This window comes from Coffea eugenioides, chromosome 2, assembly GCF_003713205.1.
Source record: "Coffea eugenioides isolate CCC68of chromosome 2, Ceug_1.0, whole genome shotgun sequence".
Taxonomy (NCBI): domain Eukaryota; kingdom Viridiplantae; phylum Streptophyta; class Magnoliopsida; order Gentianales; family Rubiaceae; genus Coffea; species Coffea eugenioides.
This window is the reverse complement of record NC_040036.1, coordinates 28,831,952-28,856,674: the sequence shown is the minus strand read 5'-3', so window position 1 is coordinate 28,856,674 and position 24,723 is coordinate 28,831,952. Positions and strand designations below refer to the sequence as shown.

At 35.4% G+C, this 24,723-nt stretch overlaps 2 protein-coding genes across 5 annotated transcripts; one reads left to right on the top strand and one right to left on the bottom strand.

The window, feature by feature from the left end:
- The first annotated feature begins 3,824 nt into the window (after positions 1-3,824).
- LOC113762742 (protein transport protein SEC23) lies at positions 3,825-20,369 on the top strand. Of its 4 annotated transcripts, none has more exons than XM_027306318.1 (14): positions 3,825-4,351; positions 4,997-5,275; positions 5,716-5,889; positions 7,070-7,231; positions 9,834-9,976; positions 11,406-11,481; positions 11,558-11,733; positions 11,817-11,898; positions 12,713-12,790; positions 13,946-14,107; positions 14,227-14,490; positions 15,687-15,791; positions 16,305-16,470; positions 19,917-20,369. In XM_027306318.1, the coding sequence occupies exons 1-13, from the start codon at positions 3,887-3,889 to the stop codon at positions 16,446-16,448; spliced, it is 2,310 nt and encodes a 769-aa protein (XP_027162119.1). In that variant the 5' UTR covers positions 3,825-3,886; the 3' UTR covers positions 16,449-16,470; positions 19,917-20,369. The 4 variants fall into 4 exon arrangements, with proteins under 4 accessions (XP_027162119.1, XP_027162118.1, XP_027162117.1 ...); XM_027306317.1 differs by lacking the exon at positions 19,917-20,369 and adding an exon at positions 18,197-18,695; XM_027306316.1 differs by lacking the exon at positions 19,917-20,369 and adding an exon at positions 18,110-18,695.
- Positions 17,904-23,445, bottom strand: LOC113759390 (replication factor C subunit 3-like). Its single transcript, XM_027301962.1, has 11 exons — positions 22,429-23,445; positions 22,203-22,313; positions 21,741-21,773; positions 20,555-20,726; positions 20,286-20,464; positions 20,077-20,213; positions 19,823-19,918; positions 19,618-19,687; positions 19,465-19,542; positions 19,247-19,361; positions 17,904-17,980 (listed from the first exon to the last, which is right to left on the bottom strand). The coding sequence occupies exons 1-11, from the start codon at positions 23,443-23,445 to the stop codon at positions 17,904-17,906; spliced, it is 2,085 nt and encodes a 694-aa protein (XP_027157763.1).
- Positions 23,446-24,723: the final 1,278 nt, after the last annotated feature.

Genomic DNA, 24,723 nt, shown 5'->3' with positions numbered 1-24,723 from the left:
GGGGCTATTTCATCATTCTTGAGAACTTATGCTTGGTGCTATTATGTTTATGCTTGATGCAAGTAATGCAGCGAGCTTAGTTACTAGGAATAATGCTTGAACTTAGACCTCCTCCTGTCATGGTCCAAATCCGAATCCCTGGACTAGATTTTTAATGTAACACGCCGTATTTATGAGATCTTAGTCCTATAAATACAAGGCATTATGATCATAACTTACAAAATTTTACTAAAATTTAAAACTTACAAATAGTGATGAAATATATACACTTCACTAAATTACATCTATAAAATGCTTTATTCTAACTTTCTAGAATTCAAACATTTATCTATTTATCTCTTTTACTTATCTTCTAAACCTACACGAGTTAGCTTCTTGATTTGCAAGAGAAAAATAAAGAGACGTGGGTTGAGCGATGCACACCAACAGATAATATTTACTCCCCTGTCGGATCATAAACTATATACATACTATATACATTTACAAATTTGATCACACTATATCACATGCATACATAAATGAAAAATATTTGTTATCTCATTTCATTTATTAATAAATATATTTCATTGAAAGCGAGTGGCATATACATAAGTGGCTTCCGTCTGACGTAGCACTTAGTCTTGTAAGTTCTAGATGTGACCCCTGTCAAATGTGATATAAAAAAAACATTATATGACATGATTGTATATATTGAACATATTTGCAAATCATAAAATATATCAATCATATCATCTTATTTTATAAATATAGCTCATAAACAAGTACATACAATATCCGACTTCTAAGTACTCAGTCTAGAAAATAATCCCTTCTAGGAGAGCAATCAGGAGATTTCATGACTACTCCTTGATCACATAACATAACTTAAATCAATCGGTTGGATTCTATATTGACTATCACGACTAACATAACATAATATGCTAGAACTACAGCTCCTATCATTTATTTCATGATTGTTAAGAGATTTTCTTATCATAAATTCAATTCATACGTCACATGCACATTTCTTTCATTTCATAAAACATGCCTCACATCGTAATTTATAGCATATCAAAACATTTCAAATAGATTACATGATCCATTTGCATATAACAAAATAGAACTTGCCTTTAAGAATATATCATATTTAATATTTGAAAATTTAGAAGGATAAGTACCACCTATCTCAAACTACTAACTTGAAAATATCATAACGTGCCTTATACTTGCTTCAAACCTATTGTCAATAACATGTATACCATAATTAGTTCTCATGTCTTAATTTTAAAGCACTTATTTCTTTCTTAAGTAATCCGATAAAACATGTCTGGACTTTCTATAAAACATAATTGAATAGTTTTCTAAAATATAATGGTTCCTCTTCCTAGAAAGTTTCCTAACTTAGAAAGTTCACTTTTTAGAAGATTTTCCAATTTCAAAAGTTTTCCCTTTTTTTTTTTCCGAAATTATTCTAATTTAGAAAGTTTGTAATCTTTTCAGAAAATTCCCCGATTTGAAAACTTTTCCTTTTTCTTTTTGGAAATTGCCTAAGTTTATATATTCATAGAAAAACTTTCTATTCTAGCAAAAACAGCCCTATGTTAGCTTAGACCGAATTTGAGAGAAGACTTGACCTTAGAGTTAAATCTATTCATGAAATAGTCTTGTTCAAATTTATATTTGGGTTCACCATTTACTTGGGCACTTAAAAGAGTTTTTTTAGTTCATTTAAACAAATCTGATTCTTTATGATATCATTGGACATTTAAAATAAATTCTTTTGGGAGTCTAATTAAGTTTGGGTCATGACAATAGATTTGGGTTTTTAAAATAATCTAATTTATGAAAATGACTTGCTCTAATTAATTTCGGCAATTTTCACTACATTATCACATTTCGTTGGCTTACTTCTAAAACACTTAAGATTCGATTTATCTGATAGGACTAGTTCATACAAAACCAGTCAATTGTTAAACTTTTGGGCCATAAAGAAATTATAAATACTTTTATTGCTTTATCATGATTATCTTAGACCTTTAGGGATAATTTCCTAACTGTTGTGCTTTGTAAAGATAGTCCTTTTTATCGATAATAAATTTTATCGTAAAATCTGGACTTTAGTTATACAATTACAAAAAAAAAAAATTCTCCTTGTATTAACTTCGTCAATCACAATTTAGTCATTGCATAAGCACTTCTAAAGGCACCAGCTTAATAGTGCCAAAAAGGTGCTTTTTAAACACAATTGGTCAATCGCTAACATTTGATGAGATCTTATTAATAAAACACATAGACTAATTAAATTGAACCATCTTGAAATCAAACTAAAATAGCACTTTAGACAATGTAATGGTGATTCAAGCTTTAGTAAAAATTGCTCATAGATAATGGGTCCATATCGTGATTCACAAATCAACTTGAAAATCCAAACATAATTCAGCCTTTGAAGATTATTTATCCCATTTGTAACCAACTTCCAATTCTTAGCAAAATGGTTTACATGCCACGGTATTGTTGCCTCCCTAGTAAACAATCAGTACATAAGTGACTTTTATGTAAATGCTCTCCTTGAATACGACCAAATGAATAATAGTGTTCTGACTGAATTGAATCTCTTTTAAGACTTTAAAACTTTATGCAAGAATACTATTCCAAATCCTGTCCAAATTGGCTAACCTTGAGCGTCTATTGTGCTTAAAGTACGACTGATGGCCCAAAGATTATTTTCCACTGCTGATTAACAAGGCTATAAAAATGAGTAGTAGAGTTTTGTGTGTCTCTGTTGGGCTCGGTAGATTAGAAGAATGTCATTGTCATTAATCTCTAATGAGAGAAATCATTGTCGTTAATCTGTGATTTAGTACTGATTTGTGATGAATGGTGGATACCTTCAATTACTGGAGTCTTTAGAGAAAGACCAAAATTTTGTGGATTCATAGGAATTTCTCTCCCAATATTACATCAACAGGCGACATGGTTTTTGGATTCGAATGGAGGTTACCATGCAGTGGATATTTGTAATTCTCTTTGCTAACAATTTTTTTTTTTTTTTTTTTTTTGGAAAACTGGGTGTGGTGTAGCCGAGGAATTAATAGCCCGTAAAAAATCTTCAAAAGAGAATTAATTGCTCCCAAACTGGGTGTGATGTTACTTACTTGGTGTGGTGTAGCCTAGCAATTAAAAAATCTTTGGGAGCAATTTTTTTTTTTTTGGAAAACATCTTTTTTTTTTTTTAAAGACTCATCTAACAAATTTTTTTTGGAAAACATATGGCATATTATTTTGTTATAACAATTTTTTTAGAGCAAATTAAAATTTTTTAACTCACTACTGTTTCTTTGATCCAATTTATCAAACTAAGATTTGGATGATAATAGGATATTGGACTTAAAAAATCAATTCTCAAATTACCCAAAATTTTTTTTATCAAATTTCTGATTATCAACCGATGAATACCCATAAATATAAGAGCCAGACTTGTTTGATTTTGCATGAACGAAAGGCCAAAAAAAATATGCAATAGTAAAAATAGCAATGTGCAAGAAATATTAGCAAACCACTTATCAAACTATTAGGAAGAGCAAAAGAGACAAAACACTAAACCTTACTCCTTTTTTCTTATCTTATATAAAATAATAGATAGAAATGAAAGGCAGAATGAGTCTACCCACACAGCAGAACAAATACGTAAATTCACCCCAACCCCAGCATTAAAAACTTGCACCTCATGCAACTTTTATTTTCGGCCAAAATTTCAAAGACACAAATAACCCCACAATCAACCAGCCGAAAGAGCCTTTTAAATTTTCATGGGTAGTTGGTAGTGACTTGCCGAAACACTTGGCGCCATCATATTCTGCTCGTCTCAACCGATTCACGGCCCTTTTGCTCTGCCGTCACCGCCGCCATGGCAGAGTTTCTCGACTTAGAAGCGCAAGACGCCGTGCGAATGCCATGGAACGTCTTACCAGGGATAAAATCCGAGTCAGCTCAGTGCGTAATTCCGATCTCGGCAATTTACACGCCCTTAAAACCTCTTCCTCCGACTACCCCAGTGTTGCCGTACTCCCCTCTCCGCTGCCGGAATTGCCGATCGGTGTTGAACCCTTTTGCTATCGTTGATTACTCCAACCCCAACAATAAAATCTGGATCTGCTGCTTTTGTCTACAGCGCAACCATTTTCCTCCCCATTATCAGGGCATTTCGGAATCCAATTTGCCGGGGGAGCTTTTCCCACATCTCACTACTATTGAGTATGAGGATCAAAATTTGGCGGCTTCGGCTGCTGCTTCCAGTCCTATATATCTATTTGTGGTGGATACGTGCGTTATTGAGGAGGAAATTGGATTCTTGAAATCTTCTTTATTACAGGCATGGACCTACGTTCTAACTTTTTGAATTTATCTTTTCATATGGATTCCTGGAATTTTCTTTACTTATTGAGTGCGTCTGTCTCTAATCTGTGACTGCTTCTTTAAGCATGTAAACTTGGGTTATTGGATGAGTTTAGCATGAACCATCTAGTCTAGCTAATTAATTTGTTACCTGTGGAATATGAGCTGCGATTATGTTTATGTTTCAAAACTGAATCTTTTTGTTTCTGCCATTTGTTTTGTTTATTTCAGCTGTTTTTTCGTAGTGTTTCTCTAATTGTGGACTGACAATGTAATTAATGGATAAATCTTGTATGTGCTTTAGATACATTTCTTAAATTCCACTTTGAGCATCAGAATTTGAATAAGACTGCAGCTTCACTTAAAACAATTTGCTGCATTAGGCTGACCCAAAAGGAAACATTATTTAATGCGATTAAACTCATTTGGACTTGAGGTTGTTTGCTTTTTCTGTGTTTTTTATTTAATAAATTCAAAAGAAATATCTTGGCAGTTTTTGGCAATTATTTTTGACGATGGTTGCTTCCCCTACCCCAATTTGCGCCTGCTAAAAAAAAAAAGTCAGATTATTGTCTTGACTCTATTTTGTGATTCACCTTTATTAGACATTTTGTGATTGCAGGTATTAGGGACTATGCCTGAGAATTGTCTTATTGGTTTGATCACATTTGGTACATATGTACATGTTCATGAGCTAGGGTATGGGCAGATTCCAAAGGTCTATGTTTTCAAGGGATCAAAGGAGTTAACTAAGGAGCAGGTGTTGGAGCATATGGGTTTCTTAGCAAATAAGCCGAAGCCAACTATCGGAGTTATTGCTGGTGCAAGAGATGGGCTGTCGCAGGAGAGTATTGCTAGGTTTCTGTTACCTGCATCAGAGTGTGAATTTACACTCAGCTCGGTATGCTTCCTCATTGAATTCTTAACAAAACTCATCTTTTTAAGTACACACAAATTCCTGAAGCAGTGTGCAGCTTGCAGATCTTGTCGTACTTCAGGGTGTGATTTCATACTTTTTGGATTTCTGTGTTTTCATCAAGCAAATTGATTGTTTTCTGATTAGAACTACAAAACTATCTGATTTCTATTGTTACCATGTATCTAGTGTTAGTGTTGAAACTAAGTCTTTCCATCTCTCGCATTTTGGGATAGTTAATAGTTATTAGCTTTAATGTTAGTCTCACATTTTGGGGGGCCGTCTTTAGAAAATATTCCTTTGTCACATTTTGTGGACTTTGTCGATTGGAACTCCAGGTCCTGATATCTTCATGTTCGTCTGTCCTCCTTTTGTTTTTTCATTCCGTTTTTCTGATCTTTTCTTCCACCTATAATCTTTGTTAGATATTCGAGGAGCTTCAAAAAGATCCTTGGCCGGTTCCAGCAGATCAAAGGGCTGCTAGGTGCTCTGGTACTGCATTGAGTGTTGCTGCTCATTTGTTAGGAATTTGCGTTCCAGGCTCTGGGGCCAGAATCATGGCATTTTTGGGTGGGCCATCGACAGAAGGGCCAGGCTCTGTAAGTCTATCAGTGCAATTTTCATTGCAACTGCTTGCTTGTTAGAATAAGCAATGCCGTGTTTCAAAAGTTAATATGTAAAACACGTTAACTTGTGCTAGCTACTTGGGCATTGGTGTCGTTCAAATGTTCATCTTTTGATCTATTTCAATCATGGGAGTTTTTATGGGCATAGACTTTGTCCTTCCATTGCTCTTTTGTGAAGTTAAAATGATCTATACTTATACGGTATGTTAAGTATTTACTTTTAATTTAGTGTACTTAAATTTCTCCTGCTCAATACATGTTCTAGAAATGATTTCTTTTTTTCATTAGGAGAGAAAACATCCCGTAACTTTCTTTTTAGTATCACAAGAGAGAGAGGATTGATGGATAGAATATAAGAGTCATAACTACATGATGTAGATAGTGACTTTTATTTACCATCTTATACTGATATCTGATTCTGCATACAACTTGCATTGCTTTTGTCTTGGAATAGTGGGAAAATTTCTTCACGTGAACATCAAACCAAAAGCCATAAATGGTATATTTGAACTAGTTAGTAAGTAATGTCAGCATTCAAGGCTTTTATATGTCATGGTAAACAACTGATTTGTTCTTGATTTAGTTAGTCATATAAGCAGCTTCTGTTCATATCTTTTGGATAAATGACAAAGGAGTATCTAGTCTGCTTTGTGGCTAATTCATCTTTCTGTTGCAACTCAACCATTCTGTTGTTGTATTGATAGCCTTATATCTAGAGTTCATATCTTCAATAATATATAGTTAAGAGATTGAAACAATTCTATGCCTGATACCCATCGTGTGGAAAATGTTGATAGTCTTGCTCCTATGACATGTGCAACTTTTGTTTGTATCCTGTTTGTTGATACATATATATATATACATGTGTGTATATATATATATATATATGTGTGTGTATATATATATGTGCATAACTTTCTTGATTTGTACCTAGAAGAATACTCCATTTTTATTTAATCAATTTATGCATGTAATTATTTTTGTTTTCTTTCTTGAAGGGAAAAAAATGGTACTTACTATGTGGAATTTGAACAGAATGAGGGAACTCTACTTACAAACACAATTGCAAATGCAATTACAAATGGCAGACATGTTTGTAGCTTTATGGTCTTGATGTTTTGCCTACTAATGGATTCTTTGTATGAAATGGCAGATTGTATCAAAAACTTTATCTGAGCCAATACGTTCTCATAAGGATCTGGATAAAGATTCTGCACCTCTCTATCATAAAGCTGTCAGGTTCTATGAAGGAATTTCGAAGCAGCTTGTTCATCAAGGACACGTACTGGATGTTTTTGCTTGTGCATTGGACCAGGTGAATAATTTGCGTTCCTCATGAAAGTACGGTTTAATGCTTACTTTATATGCAGGTTTAGGGTGGTGCTAAGATAACATAGAAACATTTAATGTTAACCAAAGTCTGCCTAAATGCAGGATGTTATTAATGTAGTACAGGTGAAAATCTTGAAAGGAAATCTGTAGTACAAGCATATGATGTTGACCATGAATCACATGTGGTACATGTAGGCATTGATCCCCAAATCCATATTTCATGTGAATTGTTACTCTCTCTCTGAATTCATTAAAGCAAAACCCTCGTGATTGATCCTTTGAAAGAGAATAGTTTGCCTTCATTGCCAAAGTTTTTTGGCTTTGGGACGTGTTAGTAACTGCTGACTGTGCACAAGATAATTTGCTTCATTGTAAATTTAAGCTTCATGTGAAAGATGCTATGAAATTCACACCAACTGTAGAATTTAGGTGGTCTGGTAGACCTGAGTCCAGACTAATATAGATGAGCAAGTTATTTAGTGAGCTTGGTGGTTTTAGATCTAGACATTTTCATGTGATGTGCAGAATATAGTCTGATTCAAATTTGGGGTTGTCTGAAGAATCAGTGTGAACGAATCTTAGGACTGTATGGCGTGCTGTGTGATTTGGAAAGAAAGAAATGATAATTTGCTTATCATGCCTGCACTGTTGATTTATAGTTGGACCTTTTCCTCTTTTCTCTTTAGCAATTCTTGTTCTTCCTGAAACTGCATTGATGAAGATGATAAGCAATGGGAAACTGATTCTTAGAATAGCTTTTGAGAAGTTCCATTCGTGTAATGCGTTGTATTCCTCTTTTTTTTTCATTTATTTTGAACCTATCCAAAGACAAAGAAACAAGAGGTTTTGCTGATTTTTCTGTGAAGTATTCAGTAAGCTTCAGATAAACTTAACTAAATTGCCATTCTTACTGTTACTGGAACAAGTGGTAATACAGATTAGTGTCAACTTGATTTTTCTGCTATGTGTGCTTCTAAATAGTTTACGTCCCTATAGAATGATCAAGCTTGGACTTTTTCTTTGTCCACTCTTGCCAATGTTCTGAGTTGTCAACGTTCTTGTACTTTTAGGGAAAGGTTCTACAATTCTTTGACTAGTTGTTGATCTTTATTGGTGGCTGAGGAGTTTTGGAATTCAGTTGGTGGTTTATTTGCAAATTGGATGATGAGCCTCTTGATTAGTTGTTGATCTTTATTGGTGGCCGAGGAGTTTTGGAATTCTGTTTATCACCTGTATTATGGTGTCCAATTTAAAGACAACAGTAAGAATTAACTTCTTACTTGGTCACTGGATAAGGAGAAGAAAAAGTTGGTTGCAGTAGGATGACATCTCACTGTAATGCTTTTTGGAGCTTGTGAGTCATTGAAATGGGTGTAGAATTTTAATCCTAAATGGTTTTATTGGATAAAGTGCCTTTGACTAGTCTTTGACCTTTATTGGCGGCTAGTGAGTTTTAGGATGTTGAGTGTTTCCTTTAGCGATGCGGATCAAACTAAAGATTAGCGAAGATTTACTTCTTACTTGGTCCCTGCATAATTTGAAGTAGAAGTTGGATGCAGTAAGACTATTATCTCACCTATATGCTTTTCGGAGCTTGTGAGTTGTTGTAAGAACAGGATTTTATAAATTTGTCTTAGAACATGCATAGAAAGATAGATTGTTTAGCATTATCTTTTTTAAGCTTTGGTGTGGACATGTGACTTTTCTCATGCTTCTGAATGTTGTTGATTTTTCAGACTAAATGTCCCAATGTAGGGAGATCATAGCGGATGCTTTGTTTCTATTGAGGATGCAGCAATCTGGTGCACATATTTTGAATGACTTTTTTGCTATTTCACAAATACTTGATAAGTTTGATGGGCGAGGATAATTCAACAGGAAAAGAGAAATGAAGGAGAAATAGGAAAGAATCTATTACACAATTTTCGTCCTATAAATGTCTTGTAAGACATAAGTAGCAAGTGTTATGGCTTATGCAAATGAATTTAATAATGTAAGAAAAATAATACTGAAGAAAAGTGGCAATAGAATCTAGAATTTTTTATGAGAACCATCAAATTTGAACAAATTAAGTGCAGCAACTTCACTTCATTGCTGACTTGTGGACTTTGCATGTAGGAGCATTAAAAAATCTGGGTCAATTCTTTAGTTAATCCATAGAGTTCCACTGCCATTAATTTGTGCCCTCTCTGTTCCCAGATAGAACCCTCTTAGTTTGACTGGCAAGGATATCAGGGGATAGTTGAAAGTTAAAGTACAGGTAAAAAACATCTTACATTTAATGTATCAGTCAATTGAAATTTAAAGAGATTACAATTGGTGGGCAACCACTTTTTTCACTATGTAAAATATTTAAGTAGTATTTATAGCTTAATATTTTCATACAAGGGAATTCTACTTTTTTTTTGCTGATGGACAAAAGCGAGGGAGACATCCAATTCAGTTTTGGGTGATTATATGATTAAGTTGTTGCCAATTTGGTCCTAAATATGCTACTTATCTATTGTTAACTATTAGTATGAGCAAATTGAGCTGTTACTGTGCTAAATGTACTTGTGGAGGATGACAGTTGAATTGATGTATAGGTAGGAGTGGCTGAACTTAAAGCAGTAGTTGAGAAAACTGGAGGGTTCGTTGTGCTGGCAGAAAGTTTTGGTCATTCAGTTTTCAGGGATTCTTTAAAACGTGTTTTCCAGTCTGGGGATTATGACCTGGGACTATCTTCAAGGTAAGGTTTGATTTGGCTGAACTTGATTTTTTTTTTTTGGTTCATTAATGTGCTGGATAAGCGAGCAATTATTGTGCAGAAGTATCATTAATCTTGTGACTTGTAACAGTTAGCCTCTTTATCCTTTCTACTCTCTCTGTTTTTGAAACTTTTTACTGATAAACTTTTTAAGTTGTTTGCCTACTTTTAAAACACCTGACCAGTATTTTTCTTTTTGAAGAAAGTATTGTAGTTCATGGGATCGTTTTATGTTACCTTATTTGTTTGAAGTTAAACAATCAAACAAATTTGCACTGGGTACTGTAGTTTCTTTTGCCTTTTCAGATATAAACAATGATCCACTTTTCTGATCCTCTTTGCCTTTACTATTAATGATTTATCCTCAATCACGCAACATTGATTGGCTCATATGCCAAGTCTCTACAAACTTGGATCATGACCAACTACATTTCTTGCAAACATTTTATTGAGTGTTTAAGCTAAGCACGCATGAGTGTTGGTGACTCTTATTTTTTGAAGGTAAACTATTGTAGTACAACTTGATGAACTTGTTATATGACAATAAATCTGAGATTCCTCTTGCAGGGCTGCTTCTGTGCACTTACATATGTATCCTTAGAAACCATGATTGTTAACTTAGAGTTTGTATGTGCATGATGTCTGAAATTTTCCCTGTTAGTGCTCTCAGGCATTCTAATTATTACAACCAACATTGTCAAGGATGATAATCTCCTTTCTTCAATGAGCTAAAATTTGAAATAGTAGGTCACTTACCTTTATTGGGTACAAAAACGAAAGAGAAATGTTTTTTTTTGATGTCTACTGCATTGATGTTATTTTGCATGTTGGCTTGGGGCCTGTAGATCATACCATCAAGTTCTTTCCTTGTATATATGGTGGAATGATGGAAAAAGGAAAGTGCCAGAACTTTTTTTCTTTTTTGCCCTTCTTGTCTGTTCTTTCTTGAATGCATGGTTTGCAAGGAAGTTGGTAACATCATTATTCTACATTTTATGTTCTGAAAAACAAGCAGGATTTTGCAAAAAAAAAATTTTTTAGTCACACATTGGAGGGTTATCATTGGTTGTTAATCCAATTCTTCTCTTATTTTCTCCATTTCATTGACCACTTGAGAGAAAACTCTTCTTTAGGGTTATCATTGGTTGTTAATCCAATTCTTCTCTTATTTTCTCCATTTCATTGACCACTTGAGAGAAAACTCTTCTTTTTTCTTCGCCTCATTTTGTTACCTATCCTTTACCTGATTTTCTTTCTAAACTGATGGTCCTTTCTCATTTTGTTATTGCCCCTTGTCCTATAAAACTACCAAAGCTTGCCTCATTAACTAGTCAATATAAGTGTCTTTTGTTCTGTTATCACTTTAGTAGACCAAGCACAGCTTTCTGATGGTTGAGTTACCCTTTTACAGTGGTATATTTGAGGTAAATTGCTCAAAAGATATTAAGATTCAAGGAATTATTGGCCCTTGTGCATCACTTGATAAGGTACAAGCCCGACATTTTTGAAAGTTCTGTTTTATCAAATTGTATTTGGATGTTGATGATTGGAGACTTTGTGCAGAAAGGTCCATTGGCCTCCGAAAATGTCATTGGTCAAGGAAACACAACTGCATGGAAGATGTGCGGCCTTGACAAAACTACGTCGTTATGCTTATTCTTTGATATTGTCAAAAAGGAGAGCCCTGATGCTATTGCTCAATCAGCAAACAACTTGTTTTACTTCCAGTTTTTGACATAGTATGCACTTCTGCTCACTTCATTGCATTTTGTCCTGCTTTGCATAGTTGAATTCCTAACTCATCAAAGATACTCCTGTCCAGTTACCAGCATAGCAGTGGACAAATGAGGCTTCGTGCAACCACCATCTCCAGAAGGTGGGTTGCTGGACCAGGAAGTGTACAGGTGAGCTCTGCAATATTGCTTCGGCTTTTTTGTATTAATGTTGCTTGCCAACTTCTTAGATATGTGATTCAGAAATTGTCTTGCTTATTTGAATGTCAGTATTATACTTTACCCCATCACTGTACTGGCAGATGAGGTGGCTGTGTCGTCCATATTCCATTTTTCTTCATTTCTCCTGTGACTTAGCAGATCTTTCTTGGTTTAAGCTCTAATGTAGGTTTATAGTAATCATATATGGGAGGTTGAAGATTCTGAAAGAAGTTAAATGGAATTTAGCGTGTGACTTCACCTACTTGTTGCGACTGAGCTCATGAAAACCTATGTACTCTATACATATTTGTCTTGTCTTGCTAAGGACTCACTGGATTAAACATTTTTTGCTTCTGGCTTGTGGTAGCTGAAAAGGTGCACTCCATGCACATTGTGTGTCTTTAGTTGGCCATACATTTAATCGCACATGGTTACTGAGTTAAAGGTAGCTATACTCATTTTACCAATATTGGATACTTCTAAGATGTGTCTTGCCAGTACAGATTTTCTATGACAAATAGAAAATCTAGAATCTAGGGCGAGCTGTATCGTACTACGAGAAAAGTGTTAGATGACATTTATGTAAAGTTACAATTATTGCTCTGAGGAAATGGAATACATCAAATGTCCATATATTACTGATTTTTGGGAGATTTTGTTAGATTTTCATAATGTTTACTTTGGGAAGGAAATATGACTAAGTATTCGTGTCATTGCCTATAACCTTGTGTCTCTCTTCCTTGCTAAGCTGATTATCTGATACAAGTATGCATGTTTTTTCTAGGACCTAGTAGCTGGGTTTGACCAAGAAGCTGCTGCTGTAGTTATGGCACGCCAAGTTTCTTTTAAAATGGAAACTGAGGTAAAAGTTTGTTCTTTAATAAGTCAAGGTGTACTAATGTCTGTCTAGATGTTTGAATTTGTCTGGTCCAATGTACTTGGAATTTCTATTTAAATTGGTTGTTTGACCCTCTTCTACTGGGAAGTTTAAATTCTGGTTTTTAACTTTATTTTTACATTATTGGTGCCTATACCCAGGCTTTGCCAATAGTATGCTATTAGATTGTCCTTTTTGCTAGAACTTTGTTCAAGTTAGCTTTTGTTAGGACAGGTTCTTTGACATTTTCATCATTACTGACTGAGATTGCTATGTACTACCAATTAATTTTTGGTATAGGATTACGTGTGTTCGTCTGTTCTGTTGTAGAATTACATGTCTTATTTTTGTTACCTGAAAATTTTCTTCAGCATTTGTTGGTTGAATCGTTGCTTCTCTTGGTGGATTGTAATTTTCTCAAACCAATTAATCTCATTTTACATCAGGGGAATGGGGATCAATATCATTGAGCTTTAAGTGATTGTTACTATGGAAGATCTGTGAAATGATAACCTATAGACCTTTGTTGTTTTATGTTTACAAGAATGAATGTGATTACCTTTACCAGCCCTTTTTGCCAGAGATGCTTGTCATGCAGTCATAATTGTTAATTGTCTTTTCATCCCATGATATGCTTTCCAAAGTTCCTAAATACAATGTTTACATCTTTGGCATACCTTTTGTTCATGATGTATAGTTACATTTCTTAGAGTTTGAGGACAGTTAAGGTATTTGACATACTACCTGTTTTTTTTTGCATTGTCTGTGAAAATTTAGAAGTGAAAAGGAGAATCTGTAAAAGTTAACAAGTTACTTAATGGTTAAGGCTGAAAACCCCCATGCCAGTAGCGTCAATGGGTATGCTTGTTATTTTGAAAGGAATTGCAGGGGTAGCTTGTCCAACTCCCAAAGTGGAATGGTGGGTTTAGTGTGTGCATGTTGTAATTTCTGGCCTTCCAAACTCCATAATTTGTTTAATTATACTGGTCGAAGATTACTTTTCCTGTTTGTAGTTTCTTTTTATTTATCTGTATTATGATGTTATGTTGGTAAAAATCATAGCATGTTCTTCCAGTTTTACTGCTTTATTCCTTTTGTATATCACTATGCCTTTCAAAGTGCAAGTTTCCACTTCTACAGGCTGAATTTGACCCTATAAGATGGTTGGATAAATCCCTGATTCATATATGTTCACGATTTGGCGACTACCAAAAGGACAGTCCATCTTCTTTCAGTTTATCTCCTAGGTTTTCAATATTTCCTCAGTTTGTGTTTCATTTACGGCGTTCTCAGTTTGTCCAGGTATGTCTTTATTTTTCTTGTTTTATTTAGTTGTTCATCTTTTCTGCAATTTTAGGAGTTAAGTCCACCCTAATTTAAGTTACTTCTGTCCTAATATCTTTCTGAATTTTTTGCTTCAGGTCTTTAATAACAGCCCTGATGAGACAGCATATTTCAGAATGATTCTCAATAGGGAAAATGTGGCAAATTCAGTGGTGATGATCCAACCTTCATTGATCTCTTACTCTTTTCATTCTGCTCCAGAACCGGTTCTCCTTGATGTTGCTGCCATTGCTGCTGATAGAATCCTACTTTTGGATTCTTATTTTACAATTGTCGTATTTCATGGATCAACTATTGCTCAATGGCGAAAAGCAGGATACCACCAACAGCCTGAACATCAGGTAAGATTGTTTGCAAGTTGTAATCTCCCTGAAACTTGGATTGATAGGATGAGGTCGCTTGTTCTCTTTAAACAAACTGTTATTGTTTCAGATGGTTATGAGTTGACTGGAAACTAGTTGCTGGGAACATATTTGGGTAACCTGGACTTAGGATAAAGAAATGATAAAAGCTTGGGGATTCATGTTACCACATTTGTTCTCATCTTTTTTGTGGGGCTAGGTCAAGTTGGAACCAAGTAATTGCTTGTTCAGTTCCAGAAGACTTGGTCAGTTATATATGTGTTGTTTGGCTACCTCTTATGGTTTTGGTTATGTTTTAAGAGTTGGGGGGTTAGGAATGGCAGTAGTCAGTCTTATACTTTGTTTAAAGTTATCTTTGTACATTTGGCTCTGTTAATTTCTGAATCTATTCAGAATTCATTAATAACTTTGGGAAGCAGGATGTTGCCTTGTTTATTTGATTTCTTGTTATCGGGCTTCATGTTGCTTGGCTGTCTTACATTAAAATGTATAAAATGTTATAATTGCTAATGTAGCCAAATATAAAACGTTATACAGCTGAACAATTGGGGTAAGAGACCTATACAAGAAGTACAAATTTCTGCCATAAATTTCTATAGCAGATTGGTGTGCTTGGGGCTAGCCATATAAACAATGATAGGGTAGTGTAATGGCCTGGAGTCGAGTCTTACACAATAGTCATGATTGATTTTAATGAGATGGTCTGAAGAGTTACTTTCAGATACCCTTCCTCAGATCTTGAGAAAACCTGGGATGATTCTTGTCTAAATGATATTAGGCTCGACCGTGTCATTCATGATTCTTGTCTTTGGAGATGGAAGAAATGGCACTTTCAATTTATACGTGTAGGGCCCCAGAACTCTAAAAGGTTGGGTTTTGGGGGCGGGGGAACAACAGTCGCAACAATGTAATAATAGGACTCACTTATTAAGAATTACTTTCCTAGCCAATAATAGCCTTAAGTGGCAGAGGGCATTTAGAATGGATATAAAGTAAGTATTCCCAGAGTCTGGATTAGCTGTTCTAGTTCAGTACATGAAAGTTTGGGACCTGCTGCTTAGGGCTTTGTTGGAGTTGACTTCTAAAATGTTATTTTCCTGACCATGGCTTCTGCTGCAGTAAAGCATAAGCCGTCCATTCATGGTTTGCAATCTAAAACACACCTGTGCTTGCAGGCATTTGCACAGCTGTTGCAATCTCCCCGGGATGATGCTAATTCTATAATCAGAGAAAGATTTCCTGTACCCCGCTTGGTCATTTGTGATCAGCATGGCTCTCAGGTTACTGAATTTTACTTTATGAATGTAATTACTGTGAGGAGCAACCAAAATGCAATATTCCTTGTTGACCAAAAAATGAAGTGGGGGTGGGTGGGAAGGGGAGCTGTTAATAATTGCTGTATGGTGATTTTGTAAAACTTTTAAATTGGAAATGGCAATTCCTGTGGTTCTTATAAACACTTTCCCAAAATTCTCTCTGAAACTCAACTTTTGACTTTTACTAACACACTGAAAACTTGTTGCTTGTTATTGGTGGTCCATTTTAATTTTTTGGATTTTTCTATTAACTAATTAAATTAGCAGGGAATCATGAGTCAGCGTTCCATTAGTGGAAATCTTTGCATATTGCTGAGAAATTACTTGACATAGTTCTTGACTTCTGTTTGACCTGTTCTTGATTAACAGCTTTTGAATGATCAAAGTATTTTTTATTAACTGGTGGCTAATCACAAATAGGGAGGAGAATTTAATTTTTATTTTTTATAAAAATTTTAAGAGGCTAATTCTATGCAGGCACGTTTTCTGTTGGTAAAATTGAATCCTTCTGCTACATACAACTCTGATGCTCCTCCTGCTCCTGGGGGAGATATTATTTTTACTGATGATGTCAGCTTTGAGGTCTTCTTGGAACATCTTCAGCGGTTGGCTGTGCAATGAGTTTCTTTACATTATTCCAGAGGTTAGATTAGTTCTAATGCCACAGATTCTGTACATTTATCATAATGGATTATTTTTAGGGTAACAGTGAGCTAGTTTTACGCATTTTTTTCTGTGGACTACTTATTCTCTGAGTTTGTAAGGCTTCATTGAGATCCCAATAATCTATTCATCAAAAATGGGGAGATATCAGATAGACACTGTAACAGTTTCCAAGTTTTCAGTCATGAGATCATTATAATTTAGTGTGTTCTAATGTTACTGTTCATGATCCTGAGTATAATGAGTTTGGAAAAGTAACTGTTGAGTAAAGTTAAAATTTAACTTCAATTAAGCAGGAGTTTCATTACTTTGCCAGCATTTACAGGAACTGAATACCTTTTCATTAACACCTTGGAATTTAATTCTTAAAGACAAAACTTTGATCATTTGGATAGCATTGAACTCTTTACTAGAATAGTGCAATAGGTTAACTTGAACTAACTGCACTATTTTGCAAGTGCTTACACATCAGGCATGTCTACATAAGAAAGCTAGGGAATGTTGGCGGCATCAGGAACCATGTATATTGCCAAACTTGACAAATTAGTTCTCTATACAAAGTCCGTATTAGATCTTAATCTCAAGCATTTTTGCTGAAATCAAGTACTTGAAGAAGTGATTGCCAGATTTTGGCTGATTGTTTTAAGGTGCCATCACTTATATTTTACAGTAATCTTTCATTCTTAAACTGAATCGTTGCAACTATAATACTAACTATAATAGCTAGTTTATCATGCTAGAAGGGTTGTATGAGCTTTCGAGTTCAATTTGGAATTTTGGGGTGAGCAATCTGTATTTTACAAATTAGAACTTGTCTTTAGTTTACAATATTCTCTTTTGTCCATCTTTCTCGTTGAACTTTGGGTTTTAACTTCTAACATCATAAATGTTATTTTCACGTCTGTTTCTTAGGTAGTAATGTTGTTGACATGCCAGTGACCACTCACTTTTATTATGTTTCAGAGCTATTGGCTGCCATATTAGGTCTGCCCCCAGAAAATTGAGTGTTGCTTGCACATAGACAATTCATTAGGGCACTTCTGAATATATTTTATAAATGCTTGTAACCATATAGAGCTGGATGTGTGTTAAAGAATGAGGTGAAATTTTTTGCATTATATCTTACCTTATATTTATATGATTACTGAAATATAAAAAAGTTAATTGAAAGTTAGTACTCTTGTCCAATCTGTAGGACGAGAAATATAGAAATAGAATGCAGCAGCTGGATCTGGATCTTATTCATGCATTTATGTAATACTAATGTGCTTTTAGATAATGCTCACGGACAATTTTGTTGGCCATTTATTAAGACCCCAAACTATTTAAAAAGAAAAAGTAAAATTGTCAACTGTATTGACAATTCGAATCCACTTCATGAAGTAACTGAGTTCACAGTTACTAATTAGTCCTTTAAATTGCATGGGCTTGCATCTGCTTGCTCTTGACAACCAAGCCTTTGTACCAGCTCATGAATTTTGCTATGAACTCTGGAAGAAAAAGAGAAAGTGATCAGTAATCACAACGTCTATTTTTGACTTATTTCATTAACGTTTTAGCATTTGTTAGTTGGCCTTTGCCAAGTTGACAGTTTCATTTTTTTTTTTTTTTGGTGGTAGATGAATGTATGAAGATGTCTTGAGGTATGTACGGCTTTAGACGCATCTGCAACTTTGTTCATGAGGCTATTTCTATTCCTTTGACAGTAAAGAGAGAATTATGTTTCATTGGTGGGAGAATACCATGCCAAGTGACAAAAGGAAATCCTGGTGAAAAGCTGCCTATATGAGATGCTTTAACACTTCAAGTGATGCATATCTATCACAGAGGAAGCCTTGGTTATTAAAAGATGCATGGTAACAATTTCTAAGTCATTTAGTCTTATCACATGAAATTGGTATGGTGAAAGTAGGGTGGAAAAGCAAAGATGCAGCCAGATAAAGTATAGCAGAAGGTACCTCATAATTGGGAAAGGTGCTTGATGAAAGTCAAAGTGAAGAACAATGGGGTAAGCAGAAGTACAATTTAGATAGAGGTTGCAGTAGTGGTGCAAACTATTCCTTGATTAGGAGCTGAAGAATATTTTTTTTTCACATGGCCATTCACTTAATGTGATTTATCATGGCAAAAATGTTTACAGAATATTTGCCTTATCTTTCGAGGAATCTTACATGATCATTTGTGAAACCTTTTTATACTTTTAAAACATTAGCATTTGATATCTCCCAGAAATTGTTAGGAAGCCCTCTAACAATCTTGTTTGAATTCTCTTACGAAGAGTAACTAAAGTTTATTTATAAGAAATGTCAAGGACATTTTGGGTGGTGAGATTCAGTTGATCGATGAACATTAGAGAGATAAACATTTGACCCCTAAGCAGTGGGGGGTGGAGAAGACCAGTGAAAGCATAAGCACTTTCTTTTGCTAACTTGAGGGGATTTGCCCTTAGTCAACCATGTGATTTGATATTTACCATAAAAAAAAAATCACTGTTCTGTTGAATTTTGCTCCAAACATTGACTATGAAACTTAACGATCTGTTTTTAGGACAGTTAAGCTTTCCTTTTGCAGTTTTTAGTAGTAGTGTTCAAGGTTGGTCTTCTAAAGGACAAGAATAGCAGAAATTATCATCAGACCTTTTTACTTTTATTTATGCACCAATTTCCTTGATAAACTTTCGTCATGTGAGCAATCAAATAACTGGCCTTATGCTACAATAATATGGATACTTAGTTTCTGTTGCAAGATTTTCTTACCTTCTATTCTCATAAATTGCTGCACAGTCTTTCTGACTGGATCATTGAGTCTTTTACCCATTTCCTCCTGTCGATTTGGTGCAGGGGCATAATGCTTCTCGCAATCATCATTTTTCTGCAAAAATATCAAAGCCACACCTGGCTATTGTTTTTTTTTTTTTGAACTGCAAATGGAACTATTAGGATAGGAAAAGTAACCGATAACCTCGAGTCTATACATTGTATTTCTCGTGTAGATTGTCAATCTGTTTCTGTAATTGCTCATCCAAGTTCTTTTTGAGTTCTTTCACTAGAGTCTGCAAAAAAGATAACTAGTTAGAGTTGCACCTTTAGTAATGGAGTGGCACAGGTAAGGGCATTGAACTTCTTACTTCAAATATGAACTCTGGAGATACATTGTGCTCTATAAGGTTCTGGAGCTTTCCACGGATATTGTATAGCCTGGAACATGTAATGATCCTCATGGTCAGGTTTTCTAGTTTTAGGTAACCTGTTGTACTAGTAGGTTGTATTATGTGGAAGTCGTATACAACTTTCAAAATCACAAAGCTTACAAGTCAGTATGACAAAACTTACTGTTTTGGGCTTTGCTCGTCTATTATATTTCTAGCAATTTTTGCTATGTCATCTTCCCACCCTATCATGATTTCTTGATTTTCTTTCAGAACAGAACTGCATATGTTTGCATTAAGGAATCAAGAAAGGAAAAACTTTCCTGGAGAATTATTCTTTCTAATTGGAAAGACACGCACATAATGGGTGTGAATGGGTGCACTTTTTGTGGTTGCTATAGTAATGTAACATGCAAGGCTATGCATAGGCAAGAGTACTTGAATTGCCAGGTTGCTTCAAATGAGCGTATGGCTTGTCTTAGGTTGTTCTTGGAGGATTTTGCAATCTTGGCAGCCAACTGGTGTGGTAACGTAATTCCCTCCTGTTGTGCTATGAATTCCAGTACTTTAATAATCTGTGGAAAGCAAAAAGTCAGAACTTCTCCGAGATATGATTTTGACAGTCTTTAGGTATTTCAGTTTCCTACTTCTTCAGTAGAAGGCGGTAGGAGCTGAACAAGAGTGCAAAGTGAAGTTAATGGATGGATCTTTGAGGCATCGCTACAGCAAAAGAAGAGCTTATTACACCCTTTATACCGCTCTAAAAGCCACTTGATATAGAGTAGGGCTTCAGTTGGAAGTTTGTCCACCTCGTAGAGAATTATGGCTGCATAAGTATGAATAAAGAAAGGAAAATCATTCTGTCTGGCATTTGATGTTGTAGAATTACTTTCGTTGAAAAGAATTCTTGCAGTACCTCTACAATTATCAGGATTGCACTGCAAAGCCTCACTTGATGATTTGTCACTTTTCTCTTTGATCAGTTCCACAATAACGTGTTTCTCATACCCTCTTAGTTCAGAGAGATTGATTTCAACATGCATAGACGAGTGCTTTATATTGACATTGATGCTACTTACTGCTTCTCCCTGTAATAAAGATTAGTAGATCCTTCAGTCTAGATTAGTAGAGCATATAAATTTCTTTCTCGGAGTTCAAGGTCTGCATTTCTTTCTTTTCTTTAGTTGACCCTTCTTTTGAAGGAGTTTCTCTAATTGGGATGTTGATAAGGCAGGAACAAGATGTTTTGTAAGAGTTTTCTTTATTTGGCTGAAGAGACGAGCACAAGACTCCCTGAAAGTATCCTTTTCTAAATGTGTGATAGTTTTACTTATAAATAAGCAATTGTGATTTTGGACTAACAACATCCCTAAGTTGCGCCTTTCAGTTTCTTTTCTCACTTTACTGTTTACACCTGCATTCTGCAGTCATGAATCGGATTCAACAAATTCTACACCAAAACACCTTGTTAAGATGCTGTCAAGATTCTGATGGTAGGTAATAGTAACTCAAAGGGAACTAGATACATCTGGAAATTTGTCTTGAGTAAATTAACTCAACGTGAACTAGTTGGTTATGTCAAATCATCAAGAAAGCAAATTAAAGCAAGCAAATGACATCAGTGAGACGTTTACATTTCATGGAAGAACTGGATTTAGACATGATCTTCTTCCAACCTCAAGAATTAGGTTGATGGTCATCTTGAGTCGCTTTACCGGTAAAACAAAGGTCTAATTAATCTAAAGTCTAAATCTTTTCTTTTTCTTTTAAGAAGTGCATAGGTATTGTTGGTAATTTGAGTGAAATTCATCTGAATATTCTCCAAGTATTACATTTAGACCGAAGTACTAGTAATGGCTGCTGTTCTAAGTACATTGACCCAGAAGTGAAAACTTTTTAGGAAGACTGACTGATTCAACTGATTGACCAAGTGATGCTACTTCAATTGGTTGATTTGAACTTCCTTTCGTGATATTTGTTTTATTATTACCCTCTGCTTATGTGGAAGCCACATGAGATAGTACAATATTCCAATTCTGGCAAATGAGGAAAGGAGATGAAAAATTGAAAAAGTGGAGTTAGGGATGGGAACTAGAACTGACCTTCAGAACGAACTTCCTGCTTTCCTCTCTAGCCTGTAGAACATATTGATCATGACATAAGACAGCTTCTAGATCTTTGCAATTGAATTTCTTTGGCACTCAGTCATGTTAATATATTTCAATTTTGCAGTAGAGATTAATGTAATCATGGTGACAAAAACACTAGCAGAGTTTCTTGGCCCTAACAATGAAGATGAAAAAACTTTTATCTTTAGTTTGACACTTCGTTGCTGTTTCCTCCAAAGTTTCTCAAGTGAGATGATACTAATATCTGGTTTCACATATTGAATTAGTTTACAGTTTGTATATTCCCTCTGTGTGTGAGCTTCTGTCATGTGGTCATTACTTTTTGATCTGGTATGCTGATTCTATAGATTTTAGCCAACATACTCCACAACGGATATGCTTATTCTTGTTTGCACTAAGAAAATTATATAAAAAGATATTATATTAGAGCATTACCTCTACTCTATCTTCTCCAAAAGCTTCACGGAGGAAAGCCCAAATCATCGTTCTCTTTCCAACCCCTGGCTGTCCTTCAAATATGAAATGACTACAATTTTCTGACTTGACCTATAGAAGATTGTAAACTAACAATTAGATATCAATGTTCAGTTCATTGTACCCTGTCGAAAGTAGAATATGGACAGAGAAGAATGAAAAGGGAGAATTAGTCAGGCTATCTCACTGTAGCTTGCAGCTCTAGTGCTTTACTATGATTGGATATGAAATCCTTCAGGGCAAATGGTCGATACTTGTCAGCCCACATAAATTTTCTTTCATTCTCTGGCTTGTTCGTCTCTTTCTCCTGGACTATCTTTTCAGTTGGTGAAGTTTGAGATGGTGTTATTGTTGGTCGGGATGATGTCTGTGGTGGTTGAAGTGTTGGTTGTGGTTGTAGAATTTGTGTTGGTGCTGGTGCTGGTGCTGGTGGTATGATTTGTGGTCCTGGATGAGGCGGTGTTGGTGGTGGTGATGGTGGTACTAATACTCTCTCCCTCAATGGCTTCCCTTTGTTCAATATAGCAATAGCAGCATCAGTACTGGTGGTGCTGGTAATTTTTGTGCTAATGCTGCCAAGTTTTTCACTTTCAGAGCCCAGCTCTTTTGCAGTTTTGGTACATCTATATCTTGTATTTGTTGTTGCGGGTGTTGAACCTTGTTTGGACAATGTAGAGGATGATAGAGATCGGATAGGGGTGATAGTGTCTCTGAAGTTTTTACTATTAGAGGAACTTGATTTGGGCTGAGAAATGTTTGCTTCTTTGTCCTTGGATGTAAAGCAGGAACTTCCCCATTCTTGCATTTTATATACAAAGCTGGTTTTAGAGCTTGAGCTCATCAAACTTCCGGCATTGCTTTCTGTATCAGGACTTGGCAGTGAAGGTCTCTGTCTACTAATAACAAGGGATGAGTAAGTCAGCCCCTTGTAGTAAGGACTACTGCTGAAGTGCCTTTTCTGTTCTAGAATTTCATTTAGTCTGTTGAATTCCTTGAGGCTCTCTTCAGTTAGGATTGATTTCTTTGATGAAGACGATGAGCCAGTCTTTCTTGCAATGAAGTTACCAACTTTCTTTGGCCATGTTCTAGATGAGTTTTCGGACGTTGATGTCCATCGAGAAGTTACATCTGAGTGAGAGGGAGAGAGAGGAGTTGTTAAAATTCTAGGAGCAGATTTAGAACGTGGTATCGAGGGACTCGGCATTGAACAACTGAAATGGAAAGTTCTCTTAATTTTTTTCCTCTTTCAGGCCTATATAACATGAAAGGTTGAAACTTGGGTAGTTTGCAAAAATGGTGATTGTGTGGTGCAATGTGAAGTGCTTGTGTTGGATGGATTTTAGTGAGAGTTTGGTCCTCTTTGGCGAGACCTACAATGAATGTAAAAGCGACCTGGCGTTAGTAACAAGTCTCGTCTGACGCACTTGAAGGTAGGGCTGAAATTCATTATTCCGGACCCGGACCCGGATCCGACCCGTTTACCCGACGGGTCTTTTATTCTATGTTCCGGATCCGGATCCGACGGGTCCCGGATCCGGGTCGGGTCTACCCGAACAAATTTAGTAAAATTTATAATTTCTAATAAAAATGAGAAAAAAAAATATTTGTAAACTAATTTCTAACTAATGCAAAGAAAAAATCAAATAAGAAAAGAAATCAAATTGACTTTATTCAAATACATCACCCTAATCAAATTATATTGATAAATATATATTTTTTAAATTATTAATTCATTTATATCCGGATCCGGGTCTAATACGGGCCGGAATACTATATTCTGTATTCGACCCGTTTTTTTGTTTGACAAAACGGATCCGGATCCGGAAAACGGAATTAAATCCCTACCCATACCCGTAATAATTTCACGGATCCGGGTCTAGACCCGATCCGTTGACAGGCCTACTTGAAGGTCAACCTGATTGAGCATATGATTTAAAGCGATGTTTTCTGAAGGAAAAGCTTTTGGCGCTCAAGGATTCTGAGGCCAACCACTTTTAACAAGATTGAGGGCTTAAATCATGTCAAATATGCAGACCTTATCAAAAGCTGAAGCGAGCCAAGTTTTGAAAACATTTTATCTGAGGCCAAAACTATACGCTGTATCAATTCACTTGGTTTCGGTGCAGACGTACTAATAAGGTAGTATGTAGGAGAGTCCTAGAATTTGTTCACAGTAAACAATTTTGTGTCTTTTTTAGACCACAAATTGAACTGATTGCGAGATGGGTGATGTTGATTTAGGCTTTTTATTTTTTTTTTCCCTAAATTCAAGAGTTTATTAAGGATACAATTTGTGTCCTTAACCTTTTTGGCTATGTTGAGATTTAAGATCCCAAGTCGGCAAATCCACATATGGCCAAAGAGTCCGGATTTTCTGCTTTTCATCAGGTTTGATAGAAATGGTCACCTAAAACCTTACAACCTTTGTATCTGAGACGTGAGAATGTTTTGGACCAAGTAAAAAAGTCTTGGGTGCATTTTG

What these genes read in the sequence shown, in the direction of transcription:
- LOC113762742 (XM_027306318.1), top strand. Translation starts at nt 3,887, where the DNA reads ATGGCAGAGTTTCTCGACTTAGAAGCGCAAGACGCCGTGCGAATGCCA. An exon ending in CGACAGAAGGGCCAGGCTCT is followed by an intron (nt 5,890 to 7,069) that starts GTAAGTCTATCA and finishes ATGAAATGGCAG; the next exon opens with ATTGTATCAAAAACTTTATC. An exon ending in ACCAACAGCCTGAACATCAG is followed by an intron (nt 14,491 to 15,686) that starts GTAAGATTGTTT and finishes CTGTGCTTGCAG; the next exon opens with GCATTTGCACAGCTGTTGCA.
- LOC113759390 (XM_027301962.1), bottom strand. Translation starts at nt 23,445, where the DNA reads ATGCCGAGTCCCTCGATACCACGTTCTAAATCTGCTCCTAGAATTTTA. An exon ending in TTGGAGAAGATAGAGTAGAG is followed by an intron (nt 21,774 to 22,202) that starts GTAATGCTCTAA and finishes TATGTTCTACAG; the next exon opens with GCTAGAGAGGAAAGCAGGAA. An exon ending in GACGAGCAAAGCCCAAAACA is followed by an intron (nt 19,688 to 19,822) that starts GTAAGTTTTGTC and finishes TACATGTTCCAG; the next exon opens with GCTATACAATATCCGTGGAA.